The 22,121-nt window shown below is 39.5% G+C and overlaps 3 protein-coding genes across 6 annotated transcripts; all 3 read left to right on the top strand.

Moving 5' to 3' along the window:
* The first annotated feature begins 1,299 nt into the window (after positions 1-1,299).
* LOC119888587 (C-X-C motif chemokine 10-like) lies at positions 1,300-2,830 on the top strand. The gene is made up of 4 exons (XM_038699228.1): positions 1,300-1,518; positions 1,737-1,857; positions 2,247-2,324; positions 2,483-2,830. The coding sequence occupies exons 1-4, from the start codon at positions 1,455-1,457 to the stop codon at positions 2,559-2,561; spliced, it is 342 nt and encodes a 113-aa protein (XP_038555156.1). The 5' UTR covers positions 1,300-1,454; the 3' UTR covers positions 2,562-2,830.
* A 9,765-nt stretch (positions 2,831-12,595) lies between these two features.
* LOC119888586 (C-X-C motif chemokine 10-like) lies at positions 12,596-13,899 on the top strand. The gene is made up of 4 exons (XM_038699227.1): positions 12,596-12,817; positions 12,984-13,104; positions 13,475-13,552; positions 13,712-13,899. Exons 1-4 carry the CDS (start codon positions 12,754-12,756, stop codon positions 13,785-13,787), a joined length of 339 nt encoding a protein of 112 aa, XP_038555155.1. The 5' UTR covers positions 12,596-12,753; the 3' UTR covers positions 13,788-13,899.
* Positions 13,900-17,937: 4,038 nt separating this feature from the next.
* LOC119888585 (C-X-C motif chemokine 10-like) lies at positions 17,938-20,626 on the top strand. 4 transcript variants are annotated; one of them, XM_038699224.1, is made up of 5 exons: positions 17,938-18,043; positions 19,419-19,536; positions 19,693-19,813; positions 20,193-20,270; positions 20,363-20,626. In XM_038699224.1, exons 2-5 carry the CDS (start codon positions 19,473-19,475, stop codon positions 20,448-20,450), a joined length of 351 nt encoding a protein of 116 aa, XP_038555152.1. In that variant the 5' UTR covers positions 17,938-18,043; positions 19,419-19,472; the 3' UTR covers positions 20,451-20,626. The 4 variants fall into 4 exon arrangements, with proteins under 4 accessions (XP_038555152.1, XP_038555153.1, XP_038555151.1 ...); XM_038699225.1 differs by lacking the exon at positions 17,938-18,043 and adding an exon at positions 18,674-18,811; XM_038699223.1 differs by lacking the exon at positions 17,938-18,043 and adding an exon at positions 18,674-18,841.
* Positions 20,627-22,121: the final 1,495 nt, after the last annotated feature.

The following is a 22,121-nucleotide window of genomic DNA, read 5'->3' as shown; positions in this document are numbered from 1 at the left end:
ATCTCCGAGGCTTCCGCCTTCACCCCAAAGCTGATAGATATCTCAAAACCTGCAAACCAAAACAAGTACAGTGAGAAAATGTGTTTTATTTATTAATTAATTTTTTATCATAGCAATCACCACACGGTTACTTGCTCGTTACAGAAAATTTAGATTTTCTGTTCAGTTTCAGTGTTTTTCACACTGCATTGCCTTTGTTTCATCCCATCTTCATGTCCTAAATACAGAAAAAAGAGAAGGGAAAAAAAAGTTTATCCATTAAAGTGAAAGAGGAAATAAAACTAAAACTACCACTAGACTATGCTTTCTGCTGAAACCAAGCATTTCCTTTCAAACATGTGCCCTAGGAAAGGTATATCATATCTGTTTAATGGTGCTGTTAATGTCTATGAAGTTGTACCAATTGTTGCTTTATTCATTCCACAAATGTCTCGACAGTGTAACTACCACGCAACTACAGCGGAAAGAATTGAAATAATGCTTGCCTTATTATTTTTCTGAGCACTCACACATTTGAGCTGGTGCTGTAAGTGCTAAAGGTGTTAACCACAGATGCACAAAAAAACACAGACGGAACCTGATGTTGTAAAAGATCACCAAGCCCACACTTTATGTTACAAAATATGAAATACACCACGCATATCGGAACTAACTTGATTTAAAATTCAAATTAAAACTTCAGTAGATCAGAAATGTAGGAATGTAATGCCAGATCAAATAATTTGGCATTTTTCCTGGTTATGGCAGAAGGGATATAACAATATGCCAAAATAAAAAGGGATTTAATGTGTCATTTTTTTCTTTTTCTTTATTATGGTATTTTAATGTCACTAAGACATGCCTTTATTTCAGTTGTGTCTTGTGATAATTGTATTAACCCCATGAATGCAATCAACCCAACTTGATTCAGTAGGAAGACACAAATGTCACTTTCCACCTCTGTACTCATAAGACATGATCTTAATTTTATATTGCAAATTGATAAAAAACAAAAACAAAACACAGGTAACCCAAATTTTCAAACAATTGTTACATGACCCATTTGTTTGGATCTTTGTTCTTTGTAGTGTCAAAATAAATGTGTGTAAAATGTCTAAATATATTTGTTCATAGGTTAGATGACAATTTAAACAGGTTTGACTTAGAAGTTTACATGTACATTCAGGTTTAGAGTGGAAGGAGGGTGAGGGTTTTTTCTTGTGGTTTTTGAAGTTTCACTTTCCAGAGTCAGAAAATTCCCTTGATCACAGGAAAGATGAGGTATGTGTCTAAAGACAGTATATAAGACGACCCTCAGCCTCTGTCCTTCACAGCACTTCTGTCAACAAACTTTGCTTTCTTTGACTCTAGCTGATCTCTCTAGCTGCACTAATTACAGCTCCTTTTCACCATCTTCACCACAAGGAACAAGATTTTCTAGCATCAGAGTCATCTGACCAAAGAGAAATCCAACAATGTCCAGCATCATGAAAGTGTTTCTGCTCCTGGCTGTCATGGTCTACATCTCTGAAGCCCAACGTAAGTTTTTATACTTTTTGGGCATATACAAATCTAACATACGTAAATTAATTGATTTTTATCTCGTCTTTGACTCTAGTCTACAAATCAGTAAAGCAACTATATAACATATTGATGAACTGTAGCTGTATAGGTACTGGTAGATGTGAGCAGCAATCTGTGCAGTGAAAAATATTTTTAATTTAATTAAAAGATTTTTATCTTGTCTTTCTCTCTAGTCGATGACTCAGGACAGCAGTGTCTGTGTCAGCGCATCAGGAAGGGAATTGCCTCAAAGTCTGAAGTAAAGGACATCCAGATATACCCAGCAACCATCTTCTGTGACAAAGTGGAGATTGTGTAAGTAACAATCAAATTGTTAATTAAGATTGTGAGATTTCAATGTGTCCTAATTAAAAAATGAGATTTGCTAATACAAGGCTTGTATCAACCTCAGCAAACCTGGCACTATAAAACCTAGAACGCTCCTTTGATCCATTTTTTAAAGATTTTATTATAGGTTTAAGTCTGGCCTCAGTTGTAGTGAACATTATGATGAACTCCTGCTAAAGCATCAATAGCACTTACAGCACATTTAAGGCATTTCACAATCACTAAAAGTACTTCTAGTTCTCAGTCTGCCTGCCTGAATCATTTATGTATGTGTTCATCTATTGTATTTGGAGAAGAGAGTTTGGCCTTTACTGAGTCACTTTACCTGAGCTGACCTTTTCTATCTGTTTCAACAGTGTCACCCTCAACAGCGGCCTTCGCTATTGCCTGAACCCCAAGTTGAACGCAGTGAAAAGACTCCTGGCTAACGTCATGTGAGTTTATTTGCTGACATGAATCCAAGCCTCACCGAACACTAATATTAATCTTCCAGTGAATTACCATATTTGTTTGAAACCGTAATTAGTGACATAATGCTTTCTCCACTCTGCTGTAATGAATCTAATGTGTGTCCTCCTCATGTCATTTCTAGGAAACACAAAAACTCTTCAACAGCCAGACCTACTGAGCTCACTTCTACCACACGCAGCACTAGCACAGCTCACATCTAATTCTCTCTTTACCTCCTCAATATGAAGCTCAGATGAACTCGGACCCCCAACAAAGGCACCTCAAACAAATGTAAAAGTGAAATGAATGACACTTTTTGTCTGTTTATTTTCTATTTATACTGATGTGCACTTACAGTATATTTCCGTTCTATTATATTTTCTTTTTATATTTGTATTTGTAAATACATTTTTGTGTGTTGTAAAGTTTTCCTGCATTTTGGTCATTTCGCGGTTGTTATTTTTTGATTAAATTTTTTTTTTTTTAAACAAGTGACCACTGAGTGATTGTTTTCTGTTCCAAGTCTGACACTGTGTCCTTTATCAACAGTGCTACCATGTAGTTCAGGGCTGCCAATGCAAGAAATACAGTATATGTGTCAGTTTACATATCCCGTGATCTTATCTTAGACTTACTTTAAACTAACCTTGAACAAGCGTTTGTGCTAAAATGTGTTTTGTCCCCAAAAGTAAAACCAGTAGTCCCTACTCCTTAAACATGAATGTGCCCACAACATGAAAGAAACACCAAATTACCTTAACTTTAACTAAAACCAAGTATAACCCTACATTACTTTTGGTTTTCCTTAAGTGGACCAGCGTTTTGACCACTAGTGGGAATAAGACATCCATCGTGACTGAGGCCTGAGTGAAGGAGGCTTGCGGGTGAAGACTCATATACAGTGCCTTGCCAAAGTATTCGGCCCCCTTGAACTTTGACCTTTTGCCACATTTCAGGCTTCAAACATAAAGATATAAAACTGTAATTTTTTGTGAAGAATCAACAACAAGTGGGACACAATTATGAAGTGGAACGAAATTTATTGGATATTTCAAACTTTTTTAACAAATAAAAAACTGAAAAATTGGGCGTGCAAAATTATTCAGCCCCTTAAGTTAATACTTTGTAGCGCCACCTTTTGCTGCGATTACAGCTGTAAGTCGCTTGGGGTACGTCTATATCAGTTTTGCACATCGAGAGACTGAAATTTTTGCCCATTCCTCCTTGCAAAACAGCTCGAGCTCAGTGAGGTTGGATGGAGAGCGTTTGTGAACAGCAGTTTTCAGTTCTTTCCACAGATTCTCGATTGGATTCAGGTCTGGACTTTGACTTGGCCATTCTAACATCTGGATATGTTTATTTGTGAACCATTTCAGTGTAGATTTTGCTTTATGTTTTGGATCATTGTCTTGTTGGAAGACAAATCTCCGTCCCAGTCTCAGGTCTTTTGCAGACTCCATCAGGTTTTCTTCCAGAATGGTCCTGTATTTGGCTCCATCCATCTTCCCATCAATTTTAACCATCTTCCCTGTCCCTGCTGAAGAAAAGCAGGCCCAAACCATGATGCTGCCACCACCATGTTTGACAGTGGGGATGATGTGTACAGGGTGATGAGCTGTGTTGCTTTTACGCCAAACATAACGTTTTGCATTGTTGCCAAAAAGTTCGATTTTGGTTTCATCTGACCAGAGCACCTTCTTCCACATGTTTGGTGTGTCTCCCAGGTGGCTTGTGGCAAACTTTAAACGAGACTTTTTATGGATATCTTTAAGAAATGGCTTTCTTCTTGCCACTCTTCCATAAAGGCCAGATTTGTGCAGTTTACGACTGATTGTTGTCCTATGGACAGAGTCTCCCACCTCAGCTGTAGATCTCTGCAGTTCATCCAGAGTGATCATGGGCCTCTTGGCTGCATCTCTGATCAGTCTTCTCCTTGTATGAGCTGAAAGTTTAGAGGGACGGCCGGGTCTTCGTAGAGTTGCAGTGGTCTGATACTCCTTCCATTTCAATATTATCGCTTGCACAGTGCTCCTTGGGATGTTTAAAGCTTGGGAAATCTTTTTGTATCCAAATCCGGCTTGAAACTTCTCCACAACAGTGTCTCGGACCTGCCTGGTGTGTTCCTTGTTCTTCATGATGCTCTCTGCGCTTTAAACGGACCTCTGAGACTATCACAGAGCAGGTGCATTTATACGGAGACTTGATATCACACAGGTGGATTCTATTTATCATCATTAGTCATTTAGGTCAACATTGGATCATTCAGAGATCCTCACTGAACTTCTGGAGAGAGTTTGCTGCACTGAAAGTAAAGGGGCTGAATAATTTTGCACGCCCAATTTTTCAGTTTTTTATTTGTTAAAAAGGTTTGAAATATCCAATAAATTAAGTTCCACTTCATAATTGTGTCCCACTTGTTGTTGATTCTTCACAAAAAATTACAGTTTTATATCTTTATGTTTGAAGCCTGAAATGTGGCAAAAGGTCGAAAAGTTCAAGGGGGCCGAATACTTTTGCAAGTCACTGTGTATATATATATATATATATATATATATATATAGTTCTTTGGAAGAAGCTAGCTCAATATTCTCAGTATAGATATGGTAGAGGTTGTGAAGAGACCAAAGAAGAGAATGTCGGATGAAGCAAGGAAGAGAAAAAGTTGGCCAAACAAGAGACAAGAGTAAATAACGGACTAGCATTTACCTTGGTGTGAGCTAATAGAGCAGAATGGATGCCGAGCTGGCCTTTCCACAGTTGGATAGTAAGTAATAACTTATTGTGCTGTTATGCTTGCTTGATGTTTACCTGTGTTAGTGTAGCAGTTGCATTGTGTAGGACAGTAAAGCACGTTTGGTCCTGTCGCGGTGGCAGCCCGGCTGACGGTGAGTGCCCTGTGCTATTTTTTCCCACGTGGACTCGGGGAGAACATGCCAGCCAAGTTTCATGTAACATTATGCTGCTCTTCCACAGGAAACAAACCTGCTTTTATCAGCAATATAGCAACATAGCAGTCACCTTCTTTTGCCTTTAAGGTCCTTTATCGTTCTTTTTAATGGCCATGAGTTGTCTAATATCTGTAATCACAAATGGCATAGCACATTACAGGAAAGTACTGTTTTCAGTACAATTCAGTGTTTTTCATACTGCATCCTCCTTCTGTTCGATTCTGTTTAGCCATGATGTATGAATATTTTATATGCCGAGCTTGATTAGGATTATGTTTAAGGTATTTATTAGAACAAAGTTTAAGGTGTTTATTGAAAGACACACTGAACTTTGAGGTGCAGTTTTCTCGCTCTGCATTATTACTCTGATGTTGCAGCCTTCACATCTTGTAGGAAGACACAGACTTCAGACTTCACAAGAACACACACAGAACACACACACTTCACATTGTGCAAAGACACATACACCTAGCCAGTCAAATAGTGTTTCTAATTGGCCGGAGGGGAAGTTTAGGGTGAACACCGTGAATAAGACATCCAAATGAGAGACAATGGGGCCTTATTGGATTCTCACATAATGTTTATTGCACCTGGGCCCAGGCTCGATAAGAGTAAACTAAGATTTATAAAGATAGGATGCCTGGGTAAAGAGGGCCTGATGAGAGAAGAAGTCCAGATTTATGAACACAAAGGGCCGATTGCGAGAGGGCTGCAACCCTGAAAGCGGTGAAGGTCATCATGTGACACAGCACACAGCAATATCAAGGTGATGTCTTATTGATCAATGTTCATGGACTACATTTCAGTCTTATTACTTTAAAAGTGTTGTAGGGTATTCACTTGTTTTACTATTGAATATGTGTGGAGGTGGAGGTGGGTCTTCCCCTAAGACCCACAAGAGGAGTGAGATAGAAGATATATCAATCAATCTAAACTTGAGTTAATTTGAGCTTTACTGGAGTCATTGTCTCATTGAAGATTACCATTACAAATAAAGGACCACAATTTATCCAAGTCTAAGTTACAGTTACATCCAAGAGTATTAAGTGTGAGAGTGAGGGCCCGTTAGACCTCTGGCCCGATCTGAGTTTTTTTTCCTCATACAGCTCCATTTTGTGACCTAAATACAGAAGAAAAGAGGAAATAAAATACAAAAAAAAAAAGTTGTGATGGGATATTATTTTGTCCAGAGAAGTGAAATGGGACATAAAACTGAAACTAACATTCAGACTATGCTTTCTGCAGAAACACAGCCTTTCCTATCAAACCTGTGCCCTGAGACCTGGTGCTGTCAATGTCTATCAAGTTATACCAATTGTTGCTTTATTAACACCACAAATGTCATGACAGTGTAACTACCACGCAACTACAGTGGAAAGAAATGAAATTATGCTTGCCTTAACTTTTCACTGAGCACTCACACATTTGATTTGGGGCTGTAAGTGCTAAAGGTGTTAACCACTAACACAGATGAACCTGATGTTGTAAAAGATCACCAGCCCACACTTTGTAAAATATACCACGCACATCTGAACTAACTTGATTTGAAGTTCACATGAAATGTAGGAATGCAATGACATCTCAAATAATTTGGCAATTTTCCTGATTGTGACAAAAGGGATATAACAATGTGCCAAAATAAATGTTTATTTAATGTGTCATTCTTTATTTTTTATTATGGTATTTTATTGTCATAAGACACACATTTATTTCAGTTGTGTCTTCTGATATAATTGTATTAACCCCATGTACTTATATGCAATCAGCCCAACTCAGCTCAGCAGGTAGACACACATGTCACTTTCCAGCACTGTACTCATTTGACATGATCATATCACAGTTTCTGAAATTACTTCTAGTCGTCAGTCTGCCTGCCTGAATCATTTATGTATGTATTCATCTATTGTATTTGGAGAAGAGAGTTTGGCCTTTCCTGAGTCACTTTACCTGAGTCACCTTTTCTGGCTGTTTCAACAGGGTCACCCTCAACAGTGGCCTTCGCTATTGCCTGAACCCCAAGTTGAATGCAATGAAAAGACTCCTGGCTAACGTCATGTGAGTATATTTACTGACATGAATCCAAGCCTCATCCGACCACTAATATTAATCTTCCAGTGAATTACCGATTAAGCCAAACAGATTGTTTCCATCCAGGACACCATGTTATGGGACCCCTCTAGCCTTCCAAGGCTTTCCTCCTGCTCGACTCCGAAGCATCAGTCAACCTGGGCTGAAGTGGTGGTCCGTGGCTGCAAGAGAGGCTCGGACGGGGCTGCCTCTCCTCCACACATCGGCCTCTCCAACCGCTATGCAGCCCTGTCTGACGACACTCCGGTACATCCAGCGGATGCACCTGCGGCTTCGAGTCTCCCTGATACGGATCTCTTTCGTCAGATAGTGCCTGACGACACTGTTGCATCTCCTCCACCGGCTACATCTCCAGCACTGGCGGCAAACGGTGATCATCTCCCAGCTTCCCATCTCTACCCTGCACTGTCGGGTAGCCATTCTCTCAGGTCTGTTACTGCTACTCCAACACAACACTCAGAAGCTCACACACTCCATCCTCAGTCCGCACTCAGTGTTGAAGCAGATTCTGCTCAGTCCTGCTCTGGGAACCCCACCACCGGCATCTCCTCGTCCCCTTTTCTCCCCAACCACACTAATAATTGGTGACTCCATCACCAGAAACATCCGTTTCTTTAACGCTACCACTCACTGATTTCCCGGTGCCACCACGCCTGACATTTTAAAAAAACTCCAGGACCTGATGCCGTCGCTCCCATCCTCCATCACAAGAGTAATAGTCCATGTCGGAACAAATGACACAGCTCTTCAGCAGTCTGCGCTGACAAAATCAGATTTAAACCGTCTTTTTAACTTTTTAAAGGAGTGTGGAAAGTCCATTTTTATCTCTGGTCCCATTCCCACAGTCGGTCGCGGTGCTGGCCGCTTCAGTAGACTCCTTGGCCTCCACGACTGGCTCCAGTCCACCTGTAGGGCTCACCGTGTGTGTTATGTGGATAATTTTAATATTTTCTGGCAAAGAATGTCTCTTTTTAAGACAGACGGACTTCACCCAAACAAACGGGGCTCAGAAATGTTAGCTGCTCTCATACAGCATGTGGTGCGGTCCACACATGACTTACGTGAATGACTAATCATTCATGCAGCACACCTGGACACACCACCGCTCACTGAACAGATCTCTGGCTCACTGCCACAAACAACTGTCTCCACCTGCTGGCATGTAAAGCCATCTGCTCCCAGCGCTGTTCCAAAGACTTCTATTCCTGTCATCATCACGCATAGACTAGTAAACTGAAATGTGCATCTCTTAAGGATTAGGACAACTCCAGCACCCAGAACAAACTCATTTAAAATGGCTCTCTTCAATGTGAGATCACTTTCAAGTAAGACTTTTATCTTAAATGATTTTATCTTGTCTGCAAATCTGGATTTTATGTTTTTAACTGAATCATGGTTGCAAATGAATGACTATAGCCAGCTAGCTGAACTGTGTCCGCCTCAATATGATTGTTTTAGTCAGCCGAGGGTCAGTGGTCATGGTGGTGGGCTAGTGAGCGTGTATAGTAAAAATTTAAAGTACGCTGTGATGAATTTAACTCCTTTGAAGTTCTCACTCTTAAAGTTGAAGGGCTGCAACCTATCATATTTGTTATAATTTATCGCCCCCCAAAACCGCCTGGAGGATTTTTATCAGAACTTCTTGAATTTTTATCTACTCTAGTTTTAAATTATGACAGAATTGTTCTTTGTGGCGATTTTAATATTCATGTTGATGACCCCAACAATGTTAATGCAACTGACTTTTTAAATATGGCCACTTCTTTTAACTTCAAACAACATGTCAAAGTGCAAACCCATAACCGTGGTCATACACTGGACTTGGTTTTTACCCTGGGTGTCAGCATTTCCTCGGTGGAATTAGTGGACATGACCATATCTGACCACAGATGTATTGTTTTTAGCTGCGATTCACCTGTTACTCACGCCGCCTTACCAAGCCCAGTGTGTTCTCGCATCTTTAATGAACAAAGCGAAGTTCAAAGTTTTGCACATTCTTTCAGAGCCAAAGCCAACACCTGTCTGATTCCAACACCAACAATCTGGTCGATCACTTCAATCATATCTGCTTGTCGTCACTAAATATTACTGTTTCTCTAAAGCTTAGGCCTTCGTCTAAAGCTAGTAAGCAACCCTGGATAAATGACAGCATTCGCAGCCTAAAAAGGGAATGCAGGAAAGCAGAGCGCAGATGGAAAAAATCCAGTCTCCAAGTCCATTACCTCAGTCTGAAGGATTTATTAATTAACTACAATAACATGGTTAAGGATGTGAGAACACATTATTTTTCTGAACTCGTTACTACACATAAACACAATCCCAGGTTTCTGTTTAAGACTGTGGATCAGCTGGTAAACCCAACCCCTCCTTGTGCCTCAGCTGGAAGTAATCATGACTGTGAATTGTTTTTATCTTATTTTACCAATAAGGTGGTGTCAATCAGAGCCTCTATTACCCCCGCGGCCTCTTACTCAGAGGTTCCTCACCAGCAACAAGAGAGTTTTAACCCGTTGTATCCCTTCGACGTGTCTGAACTTTTAAAAACAGCATCACAAATGAGAGTGTCCTCCAGCCCACTTGATGTAACCTACAAAGTTTTTACTAAAAGTAATGGATTCTGTTGTGAAACATTTGATCTCTGTTTTCAACAGCTCCCTATCTACTGGTTGTGTCCCTGATTATTTTAAAACGGCTTGCATGAACCCACTTTTAAAGAAACCTGGTTTAGATCCCTCCCTCCCACATAATTTTAGACCAATTTCAAAACTGCCTTTTATTGCAAAGATTCTAGAAAGAATTGTGTCCAAACAGCTGCTCACTGTACTGGAAAATAACAAAATATTTGAAAAGTTTCAGTCTGGTTTTAGGAAATACCACAGCACTGAGACTGCCCTGCTTAAAGTCACCAATGACCTTTTAATGTCTGCTGATGAAGGTATGTGCTCAGTCCTGGTACTCCTGGACCTTAGCGCTGCTTTTGACACCATTGATCACAACATCATGTTGGACAGACTGAGGCACTGGGTGGGGATCTCTGGTACGGTTCACTTACCGACTGCCTTTGTGAAGTTAAAAAATGGATGTCAAATAATTTCCTCCAGCTGAACTCAGACAAAACAGAAATCCAGGTCATCGGGTCCCAGCAGATGGCAAAACAAATACTGCCATCTGCTGGTTCTCTAGTAAATCACATTAAGCCTGTGGCAAAGAACCTTGGTGTTTGGTTTGATAGTAATTTAAATTTCGAGCAGCACACCACAAAGCTTGTTCAATCATGTTTTTATCAACTTAGAAATATAGCAAAAATTCGATCTATGTTAACTTTTAAGGACACCGAGACCATTTTACACACCTTCATCTCATCACGCCTGGATTATTGCAACAGCCTTTTCACCTGTTTAACCCAAAAATCTATTGATCGACTCCAGACTGTCCAGAACTCAGCTGCCAGGCTTTTAACCAGAACAAAGAAATATGACCACATTACTCCTATTTTAGCTTCATTACACTGGCTCCCAGTATGTTTTAATTAATTTTATTGATCACTTTTAAAGCTCTTCATGGCCTCTCGCCTTGTTATATTTCTGACCTTTTAGTCCCATACACACCAGCACGTACCTTGAGATCCTTGGGCAGAGGTCTGTTGTCTGTTCCAGAGTCTCAACTGAAAACTAAAGGGGACAGAGCGTTTGCTGTCAAGACCACGTGACCTTCTTGCTGTGAGGCAACAGTACTAACCACTGCACCATCGGTGCTACCACATTCAGAATATTAAAGCTGTTGTAAGGGCAACTTACCATGGTGACATCACATGAAGCCTGTTAATAATTTTTGTGGTAATAATTTTTGTGGTCCACTGCTCAAGACTGCAGGGATGCAGCAGAGGGCGCCCACACTAAACACACAGGTCTCATTGGCACCAATATCCATTACACTCTGAATAATAAACAAAATACATGATAAAATAAATTCAAAAAAAGATAGGTGAGAGTATAAAAAATAAATAGATGACTGATAATAAATCATATGAAATTTATATTAATATTAACACAGATAGTGATGGCAAGTTCAATCATTAACTCCGCTACATTAGCAAAGTTTTTAACTTGAGCAAAATCAGCCAGATGTTTCATAGACAGAGGTTTAGCCTCTAGCTATAAATCTCAAGGTGTTTTATTCCATCTTTGTGGTCTAAATACAAAAGAGGAAATAAAATAGAGAAGGACAAAAAGTAGTGATGGGATTTCATTTTGTCCAGAAAAGTGAAAGGGGACATAAAACCAAAACTAACATTCAGACTATGCTTTCTGCTGAAACATAGCATTTCCTATCAAGCCTGTGCCCTGAGATCTGGTGCTGTCAGTGTCTATCAAGTTGTACCAATTGTTACTGAAGTGGAAAAAAATTATGCTTGCCTTAACTTTTCACTGAGCACTCACACATTTGATTTGGTGCTGTAAGTGCTAAAGGTGTTAACCACTGATGCACACAAAACACAGACAGAAGCTGATGTTGTAAAAGATCACCAGCCCACACTTTGTAAAATACACCACGCACATCTGAACTAACTTGATTTATAAGTTTATATGAAAACTTTTTTACCAGGAATATCAGAAATGTCGGAATGCAATGACATAGAATTTTTCCTGATTGTGGCAGAAGGGATATAACGTTGTGCCGAAATAAAAAGGGATTTAAAGTGTCATTCTTTTTTCTTTATTATGGTATTTTATTGTCACACCGACACATTTATTTCAAATTTTCCAGCACTGTACTCATTTGACATGATCTTTGTGTTAACTTTTTATTGCAAATAGGTAAACATGGTAAATAAAAAAACAATCATTAACTTAGATATTTAAAAAACAAAAAGATACTGGAAAATGTCTAAAAAGATTTTTCATATGTTTGATGACAATTTACACAAACAGCGTAAGTACAAGTTTGATGTAAAAGATTAAATATATATTCCGGTTACGGTTCCAACAAGTTACAGTACTGTTTTTATATTCTTATTCTCATACAAGATAATTAAAAGTCCTTTAGAAATAAAAATCTGGTTAAATTACTAGTATATATTACAGAGGAGAAGGAGAGTAGGAGTGACTTTTTTTTTTCTTTGTGGTTTTTTGAAGTTTCACTTTCCAATCTCAAAAAAATCCCTTGATAACAGGAAGGATGAGGGACGTCTCTAAAGAGAGTATTTAAGACAGCTTTCAGAATTTGTCCTTCACAGCACTTCTGTCAACAATCTTGGCTTTCTTTGACTCTAGCTGATCTCTCTAGCTGCACTAATTACAGCTCCTTTCTACCATCTTCACCACAAGGAACAAGATTTTCTAGCATCAGTGTCATCTGACCAAAGAGAAAACCAACAATGTCCAGCATCATGAAAGTGTTTCTACTCCTGGCCGTCATGGTCTACATCTCTAAAGCCCAATGTAAGTTTTTATACTTTTTTGTCATTTACAAGTCTTACATACATAGACAATGTGAGGCTCATTTAGTTGACAAACATCTATTCATATTTCATACATCCTGATATGATCTGGTAGCTGTGAGCAGAAATATTTTATTTATTCATTTTCATCTTGTCTTCTTCTCTAGTTGGCGAATCGGGACAGCAGTGTCTGTGTCAACGTGTCAGGAATCAAATTGCTTCAAAGTCTGAACTAAAGGAAATCCAGATCTACCCAGCAACTGTCTTCTGTGACAAAATTGAGATTTTGTAAGTAACACTCAAATCTTTAATTAAGACTGTGGGATTTTAATGTGTCCTGATTACAAAATTAGATTTGCTGTTTGCATTTTATGCTAATAGGATGCTTGTATCTCCCTCAGTAAACCTGGCACCATTAAATCTAGAGAACCACTTCAATATATTTTTCAAAGATTTATCAAAGGTTGAAGTCTGGGTTCAGTTGTAATGAACTCCTTCTAAAGCAATAATAACCTGTACATTTAGGGCACATCCCAGTTTCTAAAATGACTTGTAGTCGTCAGTCTATTTGCCTGAATCATTTATCTATGTGAGTATGAGAGTTTGGCCTTTCCTGAGTCACTTCACCTGAGTTCACCTTTTCTGTGTGTTTCAACAGTGTCACCCTCAACAGCGGCCTTCGCTATTGCCTGAACCCCAAGTTGAACGCAATGAAAAAACTTCTGGCTAACGTCATGTGAGTATATTTACTGACATGAATCCAAGCCTCACACAACCACTAATATTAATCCTCCAGTGAATTACCATATTTGTTACAAACAGTAATGAGTGACATAATGCTTTCTCCACTCTGCTGTAATGAGTCTAATTTGTGTCCTCCTCATGTCATTTCTAGGAAACAGAAAACCTTCGCAGCCAGACCAACCAAGCTCTCTTCTACCGTGCGCAGCACCAGCACAGCTCACATCTGACTCTCTTTACTTCCTTGGATCAATAAGAAGCTGAGATGACCTCGGACCTCCAACAAAGGCACCTTAAACAAATGAAGCTATGAAATGAATGAAATTAAATATTAACTATGGATTTTTTTGTAAAATAATTTTTGTGTGTTGGAGTTTTCTGCACTTTTGACATTTTCAGGTTTTATGTGTTCTTTGATAATAAAATAAAGAAAGTGAGAATTGAGTAATTGTTTTCTTTTACAAGCCTGACACTGTGTCCTTAATCAACTGTGCTACCTTGTGGTTCAGGGCTTGCCAATTCAAGAAATACAGTGTCAGTTCACATATCCCGTGATCTCATGCAGAATTAGGTTGCAAGGCATTAATTATCACATGGAGTTACACACTATAAAATGTCTTCTAGACATTACTAATGGGTCTTAACAGTACTGATGTACACCAGAGGATAGCAACATTGCAGGCAGACATTGTGACAGGGCGTTTGAGCATCATAGTATCTCCACTCGTCACACACACAGTCGTGTTTCAATCACTTCAGTGGCCATTACATTGAATTACATTAATTTGGAGACTGGAGATAATCACTTGGCTGCTTGCCTAATCCTAACCTTAAACCAAGCCTTGCACTAAAATGTAATGATTTACGTTATGGTGAATGGCGTTTTGTCCCCAAAAGTAAGGCAAGGTGTCTCGCTGTGACTCCTTAAACATACTGTATGTATGTACCCACAACATGAATACTACATGGATACACATAGATTCCCTGGCAATTTACCCTAACGTTAACCAAAATCATGTGGGCCTATAACACTATTTTTTTTTAGCTGTTCCTCATGGGACTAGCCTTTTGACCCCAAGTTGGAATCAAGCATTTATTATGACTGCGTGAAAAGAAACACACCACAGCAGTTTTATTGATGGCAATTTAGATTCTTCTCCATATTTACAGCAAACCCTCAATACCCTAATTTACTTTTTACTTTTGCCAGAACATCCTGATTTTGAAATAAGACATTTGAATTGTGTGTTTTCCTCACACTTGCTGGCACTGTTGTATATAAAAACAGAGCAGGAGTCAGGGCTGAAGGGCAATCGATGTACAGAGCCATGGGGTTCCTCGCCTTCTCAAGGAGTCTACCCCTAAAAATTGCAAGGCAAGTCCCAAAAGGTGACCGCTAAACATCAGGGTGTCTCCTCGATTGTTCCATCAAGGGCTCATGGGTTTCAGGGAATGCAGGACCAGGAGAGGCAGCCAGCAGGCTCATGAACCCAGGCCGGCTGGCAGTAAGTTTTGAGTGCTGAGGGTGCCCTATATTTTATTTCCTCCAATCAGTTTTTTTACATCAGTTTATGGTAGAAATATCAACATTTATTTAAAGGGAAACAGAAATTTCAGGCAACAGGTGTCAATTTAAAGTTTAAAAATATAACGGAGTATATATTGCTGACGTAATCTGCACTCATCTGTAGGCATCTGTAGCTACCTGTCGTAAGCTCCGTCTTAAACCGGACTCTTATCCAGTTTTAATCCACACTTTTTCGTTATATTTTTTATATCCATTTTATTTAACTTAAGTTTTTAACGTAAGTTTTACGTGGGTCAAGGTGTTAGTAATCCGACATGGATTTTAAGCTGTAAAAATGCTATCAACGCTACTGATCACAACAAAGCTCCGGCCACTAATATTAATCTTCCAGCGAATTACCATATTTGTTAGAAACAGTAATGAATGACATAATGCTTTCTCCACTCTGCTGTATTGAGTCTAATGTTTGTCCTCATTGTGTCATTTCTAGGAATCAGAAAACCTCTGCTACCTCTACTACAGCCAGACCAACTGAGCTCTCTTCCATCGAATTCAGCACCAATACAGCTTGCATCTAACTCGCTATTTATGTCCTTGGATCATTAATATGCTCAGACCTGCAAGAAAAGTCAACGTGTATGTAAAGGGAAACACAACACAACAAGTGACAATTCAAGGTATAAAAATATAATGCAGCAAGGCTCCACGCTGTATATTTTTTCCTGTTCCTTTCTTATTTTATATAATCCCTGCTGAGTCAACACACATGTAGGCATGAGGTCTTCTCACCTCTTTTGTATCTTTTGTTTGGGGATGTAACCTCTTTAATAATGCATGTGGCACCTATTCATGTCAATAAATTAATTAATTTTAATTCTTTTATAAACCCCTGGACATTAATAGCTCCTGTGTTTCAAAAAGGGTTTTGCTCATGTTCAAATGCATGTTCGAAATTTATCTCACATATCTGTGTTCTCTGACATTTTGAGAACACATAGTAATCTGGGATTTTGAGTATTCAGTCTTAACATTTTGAGAATAAAGTCAAAATAGAATAGGTCGCTTCAAATCATATGTGCAAGTATTAGTATTTCCTTGCAGTCTGCAGCATTTTACAGTTATTTTATTCTTGTAATATTATTCTTTTTTTCAAAATAGTAGGATATAATTGGTATATATGCTTGAGCGGCTGACGAAGGAATGAGTTGCAGGTGAGGAGTGGGCCGAGTAGCCCAAGTAACTGCAGTGCTCATGAGGGAATTGAGAACAAGTGTGTAGCTGGTTCTGGCAGTCAGGCGTCAGGAAAAGGAAAGAAACTCTGAGGGCATCTGGTGGACAGCTTGAGGATGGCAGGTCTGGGGAGTTAGAAACAGAGGCAGATAAACTGCGTTTCGCCCAAAAGTACTGGGGACTTTTAAGTCCCCGGATCTCTTTTCAAGGAACTAAAAGGTTTCTTCAGCCCACTGTTGTGTGTGTTTCACCGTGGTCTAAAGACCTGCGAAGATTAGGCAAATTAACCAGCAGATGTTGGCTGTAAGCCTATACAAAGCGATGCACAGGCATCATTAGAGAGAATAATGCACATGGGCCAGGAATGAGGGAGTGTGGCTGAAGAGAGGGACTGAGCAGCAAACTGTGACAATGCCTTTATATTGCACTACACCTTTCCCTAACAGGATGCAGGGCTTTAAGTCTCTTATGATCATTTCCGTCAGCTCTGTTGCCGGAGGGTGCATTCAACATGGTGCTGTGTGACCAATCCTGTAAAACAAGCCTGGTTTTCCAGGTTCGTAAAACCTGACACTACGGAGATATGCGACTTCCACAGGACACAACACCTGCTTTTATCAGTAATATGGCAACATAGCAGTCACCTTCACTGCAAAAACTAAAATCTTAGTAAGATTAATTATCTTACTTAAAGGCAAAATGTACTTGTTCTTTGTCTGACAAGATATTTCTTCTTACCAGGCAGCTTTTATGTTAGAGAATTTCACTTGTTTCAAGTTTTTTTGGCCTTAAGTAGCAAGTGAAATATTCTTGTTCTATTGGCAGATAAATTTTCTTATTTTAAGCAATATTTCCCCCATTTTAATGCTTTTTACGCCTAGTTTTTGAGAGCTCAGTTTTTGCAGTGTTCTTTTCCTTATCATTCTTTTAAATTGTCCTGTGCTCATTTAATACCTGTCATTAAAAATAGTATAGCAAATTACAGGAAAGTAGGATATTCAGTACATTTTCAGTGCTTTCACACTGCATCCCCCTTCTGTTTCATTTCAACTGTCTGGCCTTAATAGAGAAGAAAGGAGAAGGATATAAAACTAGAGAAGGAAAAAACAGTTGTGGTGGGATTTTTATTTTGTCCAGAAAAGTGAAAGAGGACATAAAACTGAAACTAACATTAAGGCTATGCCTTCTACTGAAACACTGCATTTCCTACCAAACCTGTTGCCCATAGGCCATGACCCCAGATCAGTTTTACCACTATAGCGGAAAGAAAATTAAATTGTGCTTGCCTCAACTTAAAATCATTGCAATTACAAATGCTTTAGTATTCTCATGTTTATTTCTTTTGTTTGTATTGGAACGACACAAAAAAAGCTGAGAAAAAAAATCCAAATCTGAGTTGTTCCACACAGAGCTGCAAAAATTGACAGGACAAAATTATTGACACAATTTCAAAATCTTCAGAAATGTGTTGCCCCTTTAATTTGTAAATAAACTCACCTGGAGCAATTCACAGGTGCTGGCAATGTAGAAATCACACTTACTTTAAAATGGAGAAAGGTTGACTCAGCCTTTGTGTTGTGTTACTGGGGTGCAACATTGAGCATGGATTATAAAAAATTTAAGAAAAGGATTTGATAGCCAAAACTTTGGAAAAGCATGAACAATTTTAAGGCTACATGTCCAACTTCAGAAATCTTAATGTTTCTGTGTCCACTGTGCGCAACATTGGTAAGACGTTTTACAGCCCATGACACTGTATCTCCCTGGACATGGCGAAAGAGAAAAATTGATGAAAGATTGCAACAAAGATGTGTTTGAATAGCGGGTAAAGAATCTCAGTCAACTTCCTAACAAATTCAGGCCGACCTGCAGACACAGGGTACTACAATGTCAGCTCGCACTATCCGTCGCCATGTGAATGAAAAGGGAGGAGCCCACTGCTGACACAGAAACATAAAAAAGCCAGATCAGAGTTTGCTAAAGATACCTGAGGAGGCCAAAATCCTTCTAGGAGAGAGAATGTCCTGTGGACAGATGAGACTAAAATAGAGCTTTTTGGTAAAGCTATCATTCTTCTGTTTTCAGCAAACAAAATGAGGCATTCAAAGAAAAGAACATTGTCCCTCCAGTCAAACATGTTGGAGGTTCACTGATGTTTTGGGGTTGCTCCGCTGCTTTAGGTGCTGGATGTCTTGACCGTGTGCATGGCATTATAAAATCTGAAGAATACCAAAGAATTTTGGGGAGCAATTGTAGGAACTAGTGTCAGAAAGCTCAGTCTCCGTCAGAGATTATGGGTACCACAGCAGGACAATGACCCAAAGCATTCTTTTTATTTATTTTTTTCAATGGAGACTTCTGAATTGGCCAGCAATGAGTCCAGAATCCCCTAAAGCTCCTGTGGGGAGATCTAAAGACAGCAGTTGGGAGAAGGAGCCCATCAAATCTCAAAGACCTGGAACAGTTGGCAGAAGAAGCGTTGTCTAAAGTATAGAGGTGTAAGAAACTTATTGCTGGTTACAGGAGGTGAATGGTTTCAGTTATTTTTTCCAAAGGATGTGCTACCAAATATTAAGTTGAGGGTGCAAATCATTTTGCCCAGTCCATTTTTGGAGTTCTGTGTGGAATGTCTCAGATTTGGCCAAAACAAAGGGATTTTAACAATTTCTTTTTCTTTAGTATGATATTTTATTGTCACCAAGACACACAAACATTTAATTAATTTGTGTTGTGGCATAATTTACACTGCAAGTTTGATGAAGAAGGTTTTATTCAGGTTTACAGTTCCAACAAGTTACACTACTGTTTTTGTATTCTTGTTTACATACATAATATTTAAATGCACTTTTAAAATCTAAAATCTGGTTAGATTATTTATTAGTGAAAGGAGAGATGACAGAGTGAGTGCTTTTTTTTTCTTTGTGGTTTTTGAAGTTTCACTTCCCAGAAAATTCCCTTTAAAACAGGAAGGATGAGTGACGTCTCCAAAGAGAGTATTTAAGTGGCTCCTCGGCCTCTGTCCCTCACAGCACTTCTGTCAACAATCTTTGCTTTCTTTGACTCTTGCACTAATTACACCTCTTTCTGCCATCTTCACCACAAGGAACAAGATTTATTTTCTAGCATCAGTGTCATCTGACCGAAGACGAAACCAACAATGTCCAGCATCATGAAAGTGTTTCTGCTCCTGGCCTCCATGGTCTACATCTCTAAAGCCCAACGTAAGTTTTTACATACATAGACAATGTGAGGCTCATGTAGTTGACAGACAATGAGTAGATAAAAACATCTATTTATATTTCATACATCCTGATATGATCTGGTAGCTGTGGCAGAAATATTTTATTAATTCATTTTCATCTTGTCTTCTTCTCTAGTCGGCGAATCAGGACAGCAGTGTCTGTGTCAACGTGTCAGGAATCAAATTGCTTCAAAGTCTGACGTAAAGGATATCCAGATCTACCCAGCAACCGTCTTCTGTGACACAGTGGAGATTGTGTATGTAACACTTAAATCTTTGTGGAAAAATGGGATTTTAATTTGTTATAGAAATAGATTTGTTGTTTGCATTTTATGCTAATAGGATGCTTGTATCTCCCTCAGTAAACCTGGCACCATTAAATCTAGAATGCCACTTTAATAATAGTAATAATAATTTAAAGATTTATCAAAGGTCGAAGTCTGGCACTCAACCATTACTAACTCCTGCTAAAGGAACAATAATTTGTACATTTAAGGCATATTACAGTCTCTGAAATTACTTCTGGTCATCAGTCTACTTGCCTGAATCATGTGTTCATCTATTGTATTTGGAGAAGAGAGTTTGGCCTTTCCTGAGTCACTTCACCTGAGTCACCTTTTCTATCTGTTTCGACAGGGTCACCCTCAACAGCGGCCTTCGCTATTGCCTGAACCCCAAGTTGAACGCAATGAAAAGACTCCTGGCTAACGTCATGTGAGTATATTTACTGACATGAATCCAAGCCTCACCTGAACACCACTCTGTTGTAATGAGTCTAATGTTTGTCGTCCTCGTGTCATTTCTAGAAAACAGAAGACCCCTACTACCTCTATTACAGCCAGACCTACTGAGCTCTCTTCTACCGCACGCAGCACCAGCACAGCTCGCATCTGACTCTCTTTACGTCCTTCGATCAATAAGAAGCTCACATGACCTCGGACCCCCAACAAAGGCACCTTTAGAAAAATGTGAAATGAATTAAACTTTTTGTCCATTTATCTTTTATTTATACTGATGTGCACTTACAATACATTTCCATTCAATTTAATTTTCTTGTGTGTGTGTGTGTGTGTGTGTGTGTGTGTGTGTGTGTGTGTGTGTGTGTGTGTGTGTGTGTGTTGTAAAACCAAGTTTTTCTGCATTTCTGGTCAATTCCGTTTGGGTTTTTTTAATAAAAAAACAAAGAGATCAGAGCAGTGAGTATTTGTTTCCTGTTCCATGTATGATACTGTGTTCTGTAACAGCGTTGTGAATCTGTGGCCTATGTCAGTTCACGTATCCTGTGATCTCAATTAGGTTGCAAAACATTAGGCCCAAGTAGCCTATCACAGGCGGTTACACTCTAAAGTGACTTCTAGACATGACTAATGGTGTTACTAGTGGGCTACTTACACTCACCTAAAGGATTATTAGGAACACCTGTTCAATTTCTCATTAATGCAATTATCTAATCAACCAATCACATGGCAGTTGCTTCAATGCATTTAGGGGTGTGGTCCTGGTCAAGACAATCTCCTGAACTCCAAACTGAATGTCAGAATGGGAAAGAAAGGTGATTTAAGCAATTTTGAGCGTGGCATGGTTGTTGGTGCCAGACGGGCCGGGAGTATTTCATAATCTGCTCAGTTACTGGGATTTTCACGCACAACCATTTCTAGGGTTTACAAAGAATGGTGTGAAAAGGGAAAAACATCCAGTATGCGGCAGTCCTGTGGGCGAAAATGCCTTTTGATGCTAGAGGTCAGAGGAGAATGGGCCGACTGATTCAAGCTGATAGAAGAGCAACTTTGACTGAAATAACCACTCGTTACAACCGAGGTATGCAGCAAAGCATTTGTGAAGCCACAACACGCACAACCTTGAGGCGGATGGGCTACAACAGCAGAAGACCCCACAGTACCACTCATCTCCACTACAAATAGGAAAAAGAGGCTACAATTTGCAAGAGCTCACCAAAATTGGACAGTTGAAGACTGGAAAAATGTTGCCTGGTCTGATGAGTCTCGATTTCTGTTGAGACATTCAGATGGTAGAGTCAGAATTTGGCGTAAACAGAATGAGAACATGGATCCATCATGCCTTGTTAGCACTGTGCAGGCTGGTGGTGGTGGTGGTGTAATGGTGTGGGGGATGTTTTCTTGGCACACTTTGGGCCCCTTAGTGCCAATTGGGCATTGTTTAAATGCCACGGCCTACCTGAGCATTGTTTCTGACCATGTCCATCCCTTTATGGCCACCATGTACCCATCCTCTGATGGCTACTTCCAGCAGGATAATGCACCATGTCACAAAGCTTGAATCATTTCAAATTGGTTTCTTGAACATGAGTTCACTGTACTAAAATGGCCCCCACAGTCACCAGATCTCAACCCAATAGAGCATCTTTGGGATGTGGTGGAACGGGAGCTTCGTGCCCTGGATGTGCATCCCACAAATCTCCATCAACTGCAAGATGCTATCCTATCAATATGGGCCAACATTTCTAAAGAATGCTTTCAGCACCTTGTTGAATCAATGCCACGTAGAATTAAGGCAGTTCTGAAGGCGAAAGGGGGTCAAACACAG

This window comes from Micropterus salmoides, unplaced genomic scaffold, assembly GCF_014851395.1.
Source record: "Micropterus salmoides isolate LMB-PRFRI ecotype aquatic unplaced genomic scaffold, ASM1485139v1 Ms_hic_scaffold_5, whole genome shotgun sequence".
NCBI classification, from domain to species: Eukaryota; Metazoa; Chordata; class Actinopteri; order Centrarchiformes; family Centrarchidae; genus Micropterus; species Micropterus salmoides.
Note: the sequence above shows the minus strand (reverse complement) of the source record. Positions and strands in the feature narration are given on the sequence as shown.

Coding starts and splice junctions, on each gene's coding strand:
- LOC119888587 (XM_038699228.1), top strand. CDS start 1,455: ATGTCCAGCATCATGAAAGTGTTTCTGCTCCTGGCTGTCATGGTCTAC. Junction 1,858..2,246: donor TGTGACAAAGTGGAGATTGT/GTAAGTAACAAT, acceptor CTGTTTCAACAG/TGTCACCCTCAACAGCGGCC. Junction 2,325..2,482: donor AGACTCCTGGCTAACGTCAT/GTGAGTTTATTT, acceptor TGTCATTTCTAG/GAAACACAAAAACTCTTCAA.
- LOC119888586 (XM_038699227.1), top strand. CDS start 12,754: ATGTCCAGCATCATGAAAGTGTTTCTACTCCTGGCCGTCATGGTCTAC. Junction 13,105..13,474: donor TGTGACAAAATTGAGATTTT/GTAAGTAACACT, acceptor GTGTTTCAACAG/TGTCACCCTCAACAGCGGCC. Junction 13,553..13,711: donor AAACTTCTGGCTAACGTCAT/GTGAGTATATTT, acceptor TGTCATTTCTAG/GAAACAGAAAACCTTCGCAG.
- LOC119888585 (XM_038699224.1), top strand. CDS start 19,473: ATGTCCAGCATCATGAAAGTGTTTCTGCTCCTGGCCTCCATGGTCTAC. Junction 19,537..19,692: donor CTACATCTCTAAAGCCCAAC/GTAAGTTTTTAC, acceptor CTTCTTCTCTAG/TCGGCGAATCAGGACAGCAG. Junction 20,271..20,362: donor AGACTCCTGGCTAACGTCAT/GTGAGTATATTT, acceptor TGTCATTTCTAG/AAAACAGAAGACCCCTACTA.